The 13,507-nt window shown below is 27.7% G+C and overlaps 1 protein-coding gene across 1 annotated transcript in view; it reads right to left on the bottom strand.

The window, feature by feature from the left end:
- Positions 1–13,507, bottom strand: part of LOC129988110 (lysyl oxidase homolog 2-like) — a 59,660-nt gene that overhangs the window by 3,085 nt on the left and 43,068 nt on the right. The window contains exons 5-7 of the mRNA XM_056096236.1: positions 8,414–8,548; positions 6,459–6,576; positions 4,989–5,241 (exon numbers count right to left, since the gene is read on the bottom strand). Coding sequence (XP_055952211.1) covers positions 4,989–5,241; positions 6,459–6,576; positions 8,414–8,548 — 506 coding nt within the window. The remainder of the gene's footprint in view (positions 1–4,988; positions 5,242–6,458; positions 6,577–8,413; positions 8,549–13,507) is intronic.

Below are 13,507 nucleotides of genomic sequence, written 5' to 3'. Positions count from 1 at the left end.
TAAATCCTCCTTTAATGTCATTTCTTTTCTCAAAATAATGTGTGAAAAGATGCGTAAGAGAAAACAAAAAAAGAAAAGGAAACTTTTCAAATTATTTCTGATTTTATGTTGGTGATCCTTGTTTCTGTCCTTCTGGGTTGTATTTATTTCAATTAAAATTTCTTGACATCATTTTTCTACATAGAATAAAGCGAAAACTAAAAAAATAATTTATGTTTTGTTAAAACATTAAGATAATAATAATATATTTATCATGTTTTAATCAAAAATGCTAAGTGAAATAATTTACTGATTCTTAATAATCATACACTTCTTTAGCATGAAAAATAGAGAAATAAAATAGAAAAAAATAGAAAATTATCACTTTGTTGTGGCAAAGATAAAGCATTAAAATAGACGCCTAATTGAATAAAATTACTATTATTTTCAATATTGATACATCTGATTTCAATCGTGAACTATAGATAGAGAAAAAAAACTGCAAAATATAGTCAATCTTGCTCTAAAATGTTGCATATTAAATTATTAAAATTTCAACTTTGCTTTTAAAAAATTACTCGATATGCTATTTGGTTTTCCAGAGTTATTTTAACAATTCAATCTGGATATTAAAAAGAAGATTGCAATAAATTCTTTCTATTGTAATATTATTTATTTGAAACGGAACTTAATAATGCAGTTTAAATAGCGAAATATTTCATTTCTTTTGATAATGACTGATAAATTTGGGCGTATTATCTGACAAAGAATTTTTGAAAGGTAAGTGACCTGTTTAAAAAAGCACAAAAGCATTACATTTTCCGAAAAGGAATGAAAAGAAAAATAGTATTTTATATCAAAAATCTGAATTATCTTCCATTGGGAAAGTCCGCGCACGATTATTATATTATCCTCAATCTTCCCAATGCCGGAAAAACTTCGAAACTGCATTAATTGTTTTCGACTAAACGGTCATTCCAATTTCCCTTTTCGCCTAACCAGCCAGAATCATATCCTTTCCTTATAGATGAAACTTTCACCTTTAACAATTTTTATTGTATTCTTGCATACCATCTGTTGAAAATTCTAACTTTCACCTTTTCTCATCATTTATTCTACCTTTGATGATAGTTCTGTCAACGAAATTAAGCTCTAGCGAACAATAGCTGCATTTTCATGACCCAGATCCCTTGTTAGATTATACTCGTTGCCAACTTGGAGTACAAATTGTTGCTGCGGTTTTGTGAACGATTAAACACAGATCGATGAAGCTTAGTGATGTCGCTCTTCTTCGTGATTCATTGTTATGCTCGGAGTTGTTAGTTTTGCATACTGATTTTTGATGCGCTCTTTTGTCAGTAGGGCACGATTTTATTCTTCTTTTTAATTACCTAAAATGCGGTAACCGTGTTTCTAATGACATCGGCAAAAACTTCCGGGTATTAGAAATTTCTTTCAAAAGAAATATCGTCTGCACAACTGTCATGGAATCAACTTCAAATGAATGAATTTAAAAATAATAAGTATTCCGTAATCTATTACACTGAAGTTATGTTATCCATAACATTTGATCACATTTTCTTTTTTGAATATGTATCTTCATCACGTTTCGCTTGTTACGACTTAACAAAATGTCATAGTTTATCTATTTCATTACTATTGGTTTTAATAAGTATAAATTAGGATTGATTGAATTGAATTGCAAGCTATCCATTAGTGATTTACCATTCAGGTTTTGAAAGTATCTATTTTGAATTTTCAATTATTTTTTTCCGTATTTATGGCAGTAACATAACCGCAGAATAACTCATTGTTTTTGAACAAAAACTGATTAAATTTACTAAACTTTTCCGTGATGAATTTTGAATTGAGTAAGTCTCTCGTAGAAATTACCGAGGTGTCATTATGATTTATATGGATTTTTTTTCTTCAAAATTTTATATTCGTTTTTTCATATATTCATACGACACGGAATTTGAACTGATAAAACATTTAGAATATTGACTCCAGTTTTTGGAATAAATTACTGTCATTGATGTGGAATGTTTTCGCACATATGTTGATTCATATGTTTGAGGCTTTGTGTTTTTTATTGAAGTTTAAATGCTCATTAGAAAACTTAAATTCGAAGAATAACTTAAAACTTTACCAGTGTATTTTTTAATGAAATTTTGACAAAACTTATTTAATTCATCTTTGAATAATAATAAAAAAATGATAAATCGAAAGTAAAATGTTTTGTTGTGATATTTTTAATCTACTGTTATATTTTTTATTGTAATTTTTTAATTTTTAATCATTAAATCTGTTTGGTTCTATTACATTCCAAATATTTTTATAATACTATATAATGCACTAATTTAAAAATTAAGTAGTATTTAAAAAATTTCATGAAACCAAAAATATAATGAGATGATTGTTCTTTTATTATAAAAATATACTTTTCTAAAAATGGAAATGTCATTTTGAAAATTCAATCCACGAGTTAAGAGTACATTTCTGATCGTGCATTGAGCAACGTTAAGTAAACAACCAAAGAGAAATAATGTATGTAAACTGATAACTTGCTTCTGTTGAAGAAACAAAGGTTAACGAATCCATGTTGAGGTGAAAGAGCGGAGAAAGGTAAGCATCATTAAGTACTATTCGAACTTAAATATATTTCAATCCATTCCACAGGTCAGAGAAAACTAATCGGTATCCAGACTAGCATTAGGCAAGAAAAAAAATAGGAAAAAGATCAAACCGAAACAAAAGAAAGGAATCATTATTATAGCTGTCAGAAGCAAAAAAGAAGACAATGAAAAGAACCGAAAGAAATAAGAATAATAAAATAAATAAAACCGCTAAAAAGATTTCTGACTTTGACAATGAAAAGAAAATGCTTAGTAATCAACAATCTCAACTTTCCCTTTTAGCTGGTGAAATACGAAACAAATAAAAACATCAGATAGAGTAGTTCTTTGTTAATATTTGGTAAAATGGCCTCGTATTTGGCCTTGGCATATTGTGAAACATTTGAGATAGAAAGTATCTAAGATCTTACTGAGGGATTCTTTTAATTCTATGGGAGTACGCGAAAGAATAAAAATTCTATTTCCTTTTTTTTAATAAAATGGGTTTTTTCACGTCCTCGCTTTTGCAGGGTTTTTTTATTCCATTGTTTACCTTTGTTAAAATTTGATTAAGAGATTAAACTCTCTCACATATTTGTTGGAATATGGTAATAGTTCTTTTTTCTCCTCACCAATGTCATTGACTTTAGAATAAAGAGTTTACCAGAATGAAAAAATATAATACATTTTCCGCAGCGGTTGGCTATTTAAAATAGGTTAGTAAGTCTAGTTCAAATGTCTATAAAATACCTGTAGAAATTTTTTTATTATACCATGAAATATTTGTAAATCCAAAGACAATGGAAATATGAATTGGTTTGCATTTAATTGAAAGAGAAAAGAAAAAAATGAATCTAATTCAATACAAATCTAATTTAAAATTAATCAATCTACTGCAAATTGTTCTTTTCTTTAGATTATAAAAAAATTATATGAGTTTTAAAAGATGGAATTTGAACAATAGTTTTTTTTTTCTATCATAAAATTTCTATAATTTTTACCACTTTCTATTTTTGTTAATAAGTAGTGACAGTGATGATGCGTGCTCAATAACATTAATGTTTCGAAACGGAATCAGTACAACTTATTTTATGATTTCATTTGAAGTATATGAATTATTCTAATTTTCAGCATCTGATTGTTTAATTTAGTCTTAGAGAAAGTGTAATAATGTACTTCAAATCAGTTATCCTTTATACTTCTGTATATTTTATACTTCTTTAATCAAATATTTTATAGTCCTATTTAAAAAAAAAACACGCTGAAATGACCTATGGCTTTCAATGTTTTTTTGTATAACAGATTGCAATGTGCAACAAAACTGTTTCTCAAATATGTTGCAACTTTTCAAGAAGTACGCGTACTCTAGTATCAGAACCATTAATATACATAATTAAAGAGAAACCTCCCAAAGGAATATCTGTGGATATTTACTCATCGTATAAAATCGTTATTTGCATGCCATGCTTTTAAACTAATAGTAATAAAAAAATTTGCAATTTATAAAAATACTGAATTGAAATTATTCTAGATGTTACGCTTCCTCGAGATCTTTAAATTACCAAAAAGTTTCTAAATACTCAGTTAGCTATACATTTGAGCAAATGTTCTGTTCTGTTTTTCTACTATCAGGATCAGCTGAAATTCATAAAAAGTTTAGAACTTCTAGGACCACATCATTATTTACGATGTAATACATATTCCTACAAGTTTTAATGCCACAGAAAAACACAATTTATTTTTAATTTTATTAGAATAATATTTAGTGTTATTTTCTTAGGCTTTATGATACATATATCGGTATAGTTTTTCCTTTACTCTTTACTGATAACTGCCATAGTCAACAATTATAATGCTGATAATAAATATATTTTCCTGGCATAGGGTTAGCGCGTCTTCCCCGTGATCTGGGCGTCCCGGGTTCGAGTCCCGGTTTGGGCATGGTTGTTCTTCTGTTGTTCTATCTGTGAGATGTGTGAATGTGCCCTCCTGTAAAATGGGGTTGTGCAAGCGAATGAATGATGCGTGAGTGGCAAAGTCGTACTCTTGGCCCTAGTTGGCGCTGCTATAAAAAATAAGAGACGTTCCCCCTCAGGCTTAAATCGCTGTCTTCGTAACAGCGGTTTAAGCCTGAGCCTGAGTTAAGCCTCGCTTGTCAGTGGCAAGTGCCATAAGAAACAAACAAACAAACAAACTAAAACCAAACGATAAAATTTTACATCTTGTGAAAAAACATTTCCTCAGCGAAGGAAATTTCAAAATTAATATGATTTCCTTATCATCGACATCTGATATATTTCGAGGACAGCGGAGAGTTTCTTTTGTTGGAATATGGAGGCGTTCAATTTCCTTCCATCTAGATAAAAGAGAAATGAAAAGTGGACAAAAACTGACCTTGAAGTAGTAGGTTCCTGGTCGAAGGTCCGTGATGTCTACCCACTGGCAGTCGATATTATGATGGTAGGTGTCCACACATCCCACAGAGATGCCCTGATCTCCGTAGTTGGCGCAGGCGTACTTCTTCGGGATGTTAGTGTGGCACTCATTGTCTTCCAAGCAGAAGCTGGCCTTGTGTCCTTCAGCCACTTTTGTGCCACGGGAATCAATGATATCAAAATGTGCGAAGACTTCCATGCTGTGGTAGTGCCTGGGGAAAAGGAATGTATCATATTAGACTGGAACTGTAGTCCAATATATTCTTTCAATTTTTATTGCAAATTGCTAGATAGTGATGATTTTTTTAAAAAAATTTCCATATTGATTGCTATCTTTATAAATCATTGTTTTCCTAATTACACAAGATGCTCTACAACACTGTATAACATTCAGAATACCGAATAACGTCTGGAAATATATAATATCTTAAATTAATAGTTTCACCAGTATTTAATTCTATATATTAAACATCATATTGAGCTATTTTATACTCTCATAACACACGTCACACTATTATACAGAGTAGATTTAATTTTGTAGTCAGCTGCGCGTTTGATTATGTATGTGACTTAGCATAAAATAATTCCAAATTAGATTTTAGATGATATGACTTTTACTAATCGTTTCTTGAATTTATTGCACTGATATTTTGTTTATGAGTATCCTTGAGAACTAATGGAGAAACTTAAAGCTGTTGTATTTTATAGAAACAGTAATGCTCAAATTAATTCAAATACATACCATATATTCATTAAATTTCTTCAAAATGAAATAAAGGTTAGTGTTAGAAAAGACCTTACTATGTTGATTAAGATTTTTTTAAAAATATTATAAAAATGCGACCGGCTATTAATTATTTCTTTAAATACTGAATATCAAATATCATTATTTAAATGAATAAGTTAATGAATTTTTATTTTTAAAATCTTTAATAGTTTAAACAAATAATTTTAAATTTGCTGATAATTAAATTGCGAAGCACAATAACAGTTGCAAGAAATTGATAAATGTCGGTTTTTAACAAATGGCATACATTTATTAGTAATTAATAATAAATTTTCATTCATTTTAAGTTTAATTTTTAGTGAGGAACATATTTAAGAAAAGATATGTGTCAAACAAAGAATTCCCATATGTGATGTGAAATAATTGCTTGTTTGTATGCAATTTTTTTATATCCTCCCTCCATAAATTTCAGAACTTTTACATAATTCAGTACTTTTTAAGAAAAATTTATTATTACTGATTTTCAAATCATCATTTTATAAGCTAAGTACGATTATTTTATAAATCATTCAAATAATTTTAAAATGATGCATAATATATTCATTATTTAAAATGTTATTCTTTTCAGTTTAGATAAAAATAAATTTAAAAAGAATATAAATATTTTAAATGTATGAATAGAAATAAATAAATCAAACTTACAAATGGCAAGCATGCCATTGCCAAGATTGTTTGGGCAAAAATGGTCGGAAATCAGTAGTTCCAAAGTTTCCAATCCTGGCGGTGAAACGGAGAACTCTTCTTTGAAGGAATTGCCATCCTACAATAAAAGCATTTGTTTGTAAATGAAGTGAAACAATACGAGTTCAAAGAATATCTCAGAATGAAAATAACAAAAGAAGAATCAAACAATGTGAACCATTGCTTTAGAGATTTAAACAAAGTGACTTTTTTTTCCATGCAGTTTTATTTGACCAAAGACTAAATAGAACAAAGAACATTTGTAGAATTAAATAATACGATGTTTTTTCAGCTGCTTTGCAATGGTGAATGAATGGTGAAATAAACGATGCAGTGCTTAACACAGACAAATCATTTGTGCGAAACAGAAATAGAATTGGAATTGTTTTGAATATTCCCACTGATAAATTTAGTTGAATAAATAAATGCAACTTTCTCTTGGGAAAATCAGATGGGAAATTTTACTGGCCATTGATTCTTTTTTGTTCTTTTATTCTTAAATGTAGCATCTTTCATACAAATGAAATTCTCACAATTCATTTGTTTCTAAATTTTATATTCTGTAAATCAATATTATTTTTTTAAAGTATTATTCTAAATAAGGATAATTTATTTTTTTAAAAAAGAATATATTATATGTTGAATTCACCATAGAATATTTATGATTTTTTTTTTATTTAAGTTGCATTTATACAAGTAAAATAAAATTTTGTTTGAAAAAGAATTTACTGGCGAAATTATTATTCGATAATACAAATCAATTTATCGTTTTCAAAAAATGCATGAAGCGCTATTTTAATTAGGTTGAAAAGTTATGTAGAAGCCAATTCAATCTCTATTTAGTAAATATAATTTCGTCGGAATATACCCTGTGTAAATATTATTTTTGGTACTTTTGCATTTGTTGTTATATTCATTATACTATTTTAAATTTAATGGTTGTTCCAATAAATATTGTAGAAGATAGGGTCAGAACGGTTACTATGTTGTCTGGCTATTAGAATTATAAATCATAACGTTTTATTGATATATATTTATCCACATTAGGGCGCAGTTCTTTTTATCTAAAGTTTCAGTATTTTCTGCATTTTTTTTTTTTTTTTTTTTTTTTTTGCGTTTGAACTTATTATTTATAAAGAAGATATTTATTTTTACACTTTCATTAAATGCCTTAATAATAACATGAAATTTTAAAATTGAATGAGTGAAAACTTTAACCACAGTAGTTTTCAGATACTGCACAGTATAAAATGATATCGTACAATATTTATTATATGATATTGTATAATATTATGTTATATAGTACAGTATCGAGCAATATAGTATAATATCGTACAATGTTTTCGATATTGTGCATTAAATATATGCTGCTTGAAAAAACAAAAATAAATTATGTATTTAAAGATTATGAGTGACTTAAGCCGAAAAATTAATTGCAGTGCTATGAATACTGTTCAGTAGTTCTTCAATATTTAAAAAAAAAAAAAAGAAATGTCATGACATTTCATTATTGCAATCTTCATAAATCACATTCTTAATTCATACTAAAGTATCCATAATTTACAAAACTGGAGAAATAGTTTTAAACGTTAGTCATAACTTAATTCAAGATATTTACATTTATTCAATAAAAGTTCATTTTACTGAACTTGAGTTAATTATTTAATATTTTAATGCATTTAATGGAATAAAAAAATTGATTTGCGCTTTTATCAGCAACATTAAGAGTTTAACTAAGATAAACTGTTTGAAACTGCATAGTTAACAGCAGATAAATATTTACTAAACTCTTAAGGGCTTTATTAATGTTTTACTATTTTAAAGATAATTATTTATCTACATTTGTAAAAATTTAATGTAGTGTATAAAATGACGGTATTTGAAGTTCAGAACATTTTATAATAAACAAAATTTACCTGGTCGAGTTCTATCGTAGGCGCTAGAAGATAAACAGTTTTCTTCCAAAGCACATTGCAAATTGGCCATTGGAATGTTATCGATGTAAGATGTCCTTTCGATTTCCTTTTCATCCACAACTAAATCAGGCAAAGCTGCAAAATGAAAAGATGTTAACATTTTTTCCCTCTAGTTCAAAAAACTTATTGAATTATTTTGAAAAAAAAGTATATAGAAAAATGCAAATTATTAAAAAATAATCGGCATGTATGCTAAAATGATAATCTAATATATTATCTCAAAAAAACAGTGAACGTTAACTCTTTCAATACTAAAACATTCGAAACGCCCGCTCAAGAAAAATACGACAGGCGTCCAAATATCCGAAAATTTTAATATTCTTTTACTGAGAAACTGAGATGTGTATTTTTCTTATTAGAGTAACACACTTAAAAAAATGGAAGAGTTAAACTCATTTCCTTATACATATTCTTGTAATAAGAATCGATTAAGTTAAATCCTTTTATATACCTATCCTTAAGAATTTGATCTGTCATTGCAGTTTTTGAGGCAATAGGGAATGTATTAGGAGTTCCTTTCAATATTTTGAAGTTCAATGGCTCTAGATCTTTTAGGAATCTGAGGGTTAAACTGATAATCGAGTAAAAGAAAACTTGTTGTACCCGATTACTATCAAAAACTTCACAATGCAATGGCAGTAATATTCTAGTATTAATTAGATAAATGAAATTCAATCACGTTCACGTGAAACATGTCAAAAATGCATTTAGGGTTAGGTGTCAGAGAAGGAAAATGGGCATTTCTTCAAAGCAAATCTTAAAACAATATGCAATCAGAAGGCATGCGCAGTGGCTTTTGTATTGCTAATCGAACTGATTCGGTTTTTTAAAATTTACATCATGAAAATTAATTGCGAATCATATCGAACATCAAATTAGCAAAACCTTTTATAAATAATATTCGTATTATTCATTGAATAGGAATTCGGAATTACGCGAGAGTAACTACTTAAAATTTATTAAGTTTATTATAACAAAGATTCTTGATATCAACTGAAGTTAATTGGAAGGCATATCTATTTTATGCCTTTGAATCACAATTATTCGTAGAATTAAAAAGAAATTTAAAATGAAGAAACAAAATATGACAAAAAAAAATTGACTGAAATGTCATAGAATTCTTAAAATATTATTTCCTTGTTTCCTGCTTGTTTCTTTAAGTATCAGTAAGATATTTATAATTTTAGTTTGTTAAATATATTAATTTAATTTTACTAGGGAAAGTATGTTTCTATGCCAAGAGTTCATAAACAATTTCCGCTGGAACTTTCACCCTCAATATTAGTGTACAGCATAAGCGATTCAAAATTCTTATTATTCGGTTCAAAGTGCAAAATATGGATCATTATCAGTATGTAGAATCAGTATCAGAAACAATGAGGACGTTAAAAAATAAAAATTAATGATTTGTGGACAGGTATACGATTAATTTGTTTATTCAGTAACAAGTTTTTTTTTTTTTTTTTTTGCAAGCAGCGTAGATTAATCAAACCAGATCATTGGACAAAAATAAGATAGCATCATCTGCAATATTTCATATTCATAATTCATTTTTTTTCTCTTTTTCTATGGGTATCCATAATGGGTTTTATAAAATCGATAAAGATTTCCTCTTTGAAAGTTAATAAATCTTTTTATATTCATCCTAAGGAAACGATTATTATTCTTTTTTTATTTTAGTTCTTGCCTTTCTTTGTAAAAATAGAATTTCTTAATCAAATTTTCATTCATTTCTCGATGTTCTAGAATTTTAAAGTTTGGAACATTTATGTATTCTTAATAATAATACACTATTTAAATATTTTCAGAAATTAACTGCCAATTCATTGATTAATTTAATTTAATTTCAAATGAATTACGAATAGCACCGCTTTGTAACGGTCCTAAGATTACTGATTCCAAGATTTCAGATTATTGATAATAATGAATTATAAATTAAAGATTAAAATTATAAAATTTAATTAAAATAAATTATTTTAAGTTTCTACACATTAAAAAAACGCGCCTCTGAAAAACAATTCTATTAAATTAGTTTTTATAATTAGATCCTAGTGTGTATGAGGACTTAATAGCTCAATAAGCTGGATACATGAACTTTGGAATACAGTATTATACCAAATTTGTAGATATGTAAAAAATAGACAAAAATCCATTAAATATTTATCTAAAATAACTACATGATTTTCTTCAATACACTTTACTCTCCAATATCCTAATTTTCTTTAATATACTATACTCTCCAATATTCTATATCCTATCATATGTTTACAAAGATGTTTTTTAGAATTAATTATTAAGGGCAACACACGTTGCCACTATCATTTAACAAAATTATTTTAAAGATTTAAAAATTGCATTTATTTATTATTGCGCTTATTTATTATTCACGCATTTATTCTTTGCTTATTGAAAATATCTGATACAGGTATTGTTGTATGTATCACTTGATTCACATTGCAGTAGTTAAATATGGTCTATAAAAATTTCAAAATTAGCAAAAGAGCAAAGTTTTTCAATTGACCTAACTAAATAGACACATTTTTCATTTTAAAATAAGGGCATTTATTGTCAAATAATAATTTCCAAAATTATAATTAATTATTATAATTATAATTTCCAAAAATACAAAATCGGAAAAAAATTTTGTTTTATAAAAATAGAGTTTCTTGAATAAACAATCATTTTACAAATCGGTTTGTAAATGAATTCATTTGTCAAATATTTTGATGACAAAACGTCAACAACATGGTAGCCTCATTGCTGTTGCAAGCAGATCTTTTAAAAAGCAGACGATTTGCATAAATTGAAAGTTCTTCGTTCGGTGAAAAGCTTCAATTACTTTTTTTTTAAATTTTAAATTAGCGTTTCTTTCAAAAATGCAATCCTTTAAAAATAAGAAAAAAAAGTATAAAATCCATCTTGTTTTGAACTTTGGAATGAAGATCGGTTGCAAACTATTCCATTCTGTCGCTTCCTTTATTGTTCAACTTATTTCAGACTAGTTTTAGCATCCTGTTTAGGCTAAAAGCCATCATGAATAAAACATGTTTTTTCCTAAAACAAAAACGAATTTTTCAACGTGTAGAATTAACCTGACCTCAAACATTTTTTATTTTTATTGGTTTGATTGATTGATTTTGTGTTCTAGATATTTCATTTATTTGGAAATTCTCCACATTTTATGTTTATTTTCAAATTTGTTCCGATTTCATGGCCATATTTTGTTACACAGCTGATGAGGAAGCTGAAAATATATTTCGAGAGTTCTTGAACTTTTTAACTCTAATTTAAATAGTCTGAAATTGTAGAATATATAATTTACAATTATATAATTTATCTTATATATTTCAATTCTGAAACGTTTTTATTTCACATTTACTATTTGCATCGGTTTTTGTCTTATTTTTACTATATATTGACAAACGATAATCTGATGTTTTTTTTTATACTTGTTTACTTTTTGTGATATTTGTTTTTTTGTGAATGGCAGTAACGTAAAATTTTCCATTAGTCTAATAGAAAAATAAAATCAGAATGCTTTTGTTTAAATTATTTTCAAGATTCTGTGTATTGCTGATATGAAAACAACCAGATAATTTATTAATAGTGTAATCTTTGAAAGAGAAAATGAAGTTTACTTTCTAAATTAACTTGAATAATAACCTGGTAAAAAGAAATTCCCGATAGTTTGTTTTTATTTTTGCTTGGAGAAAACAATTCTATTTTCATACATTATGCGGTATTGGGTAAAGAAAATGTGCACCATATATTTTTGTTTTATAAATAATAGCATTACAAATTTAAGTTGAAAAAAGAAAAAGTTATATTGTCTAAAAGAAGGTGATTTTTTTTTTTTTTTTTTTTTTTTTTTTGCTATTAAAATCGTAAAACCGTTTTGGCATTTTGCAACATTTCAAAATTATTTAATAATTATTGTTCATTTCATATTTCATATTTTGCATTTCAAAATTATTTCTGAAACGGTCCGCTATAGGGTTGATTTTATATTTTTTTTTACTTCAAGCTAATGTAGATCAATCAAATTATCAACAATGTTATACATAGCGGCGACTTAGAATTTCAATAACTAGAATTCATTTAATAACACGAATTAAAAACTTCCGAACAATACACATCCGTGCTCCTTTTCTGTGACTTCATCATTTAATTTCCTTTTCTTTGTTATTTTTCTTTTAATTCCCTGACATAATCAGGTTGATATCGATTCTTCCATGATGTAAAACACAACAACGTCCGTGTTTCTCAATTGTGTTGTAACAGCACTCTCTTGACACCTACCCATTACGAATTTCCATTTGGGCAAAATAATAACAACAAAACACCCCAACTAACGCTGTGGAATTTCTCACCGGCGGGTTGGTTCGAAAACAATTTCACGTAACAAAAACAGCACTTCCCAACCCTTTTGCCCTACTTGAAAGGCAGGGATCAGGGAATTATCGCGAGTGAAATTGTTTTTTGGAGACGCTGGCCAAACAGCCACAGTAGAAACAAAACAAGTGAAAATGTCCGAAACTGGTTTCTCCTTATAAGAAGTACTTATTAATTAGAATATTCTTTGAAGCTGAAGGGCTTTTCGGCAACCGGAGCGCAACCACACCCAGCTCGTGTCAATGTTGGGTATGTCATGCGCTGGTCACTCAGATTTTGGTGGAAAAAGTGTTAGGGACGCTATTTATTTCAGGGTTACTTTCACAGATTTTTTTTTCCATGTGGAAGCGTAAACATAAAGTTCATATTAGAAATTTAAAAAGTGCTAATTGTTGAAAAAGTGTTAAATTTTGTTTGAAACGCTTTAAAGATTAATTATTTCAGGATTATAGTTTAAATATTTTTTCCACGTGGTGTTTGTCTTTCATATTAAAGAGACATCAAAAAGGTAATAATCAAATTTGCTGGGAAAATATTATGAAGAGTATTTATTTCAAAATTATTCTTCACATGTTTGCTTCCCATGTGGTGGTATCAACGTGTCGTTCTTAGAAAAATGTGCTTTGATGAATTTGTTGGAAA

Source organism: Argiope bruennichi, chromosome 10 (genome assembly GCF_947563725.1).
Source record: "Argiope bruennichi chromosome 10, qqArgBrue1.1, whole genome shotgun sequence".
Lineage (NCBI taxonomy): Eukaryota > Metazoa > Arthropoda > Arachnida > Araneae > Araneidae > Argiope > Argiope bruennichi.
Note: the sequence above shows the minus strand (reverse complement) of the source record. Positions and strands in the feature narration are given on the sequence as shown.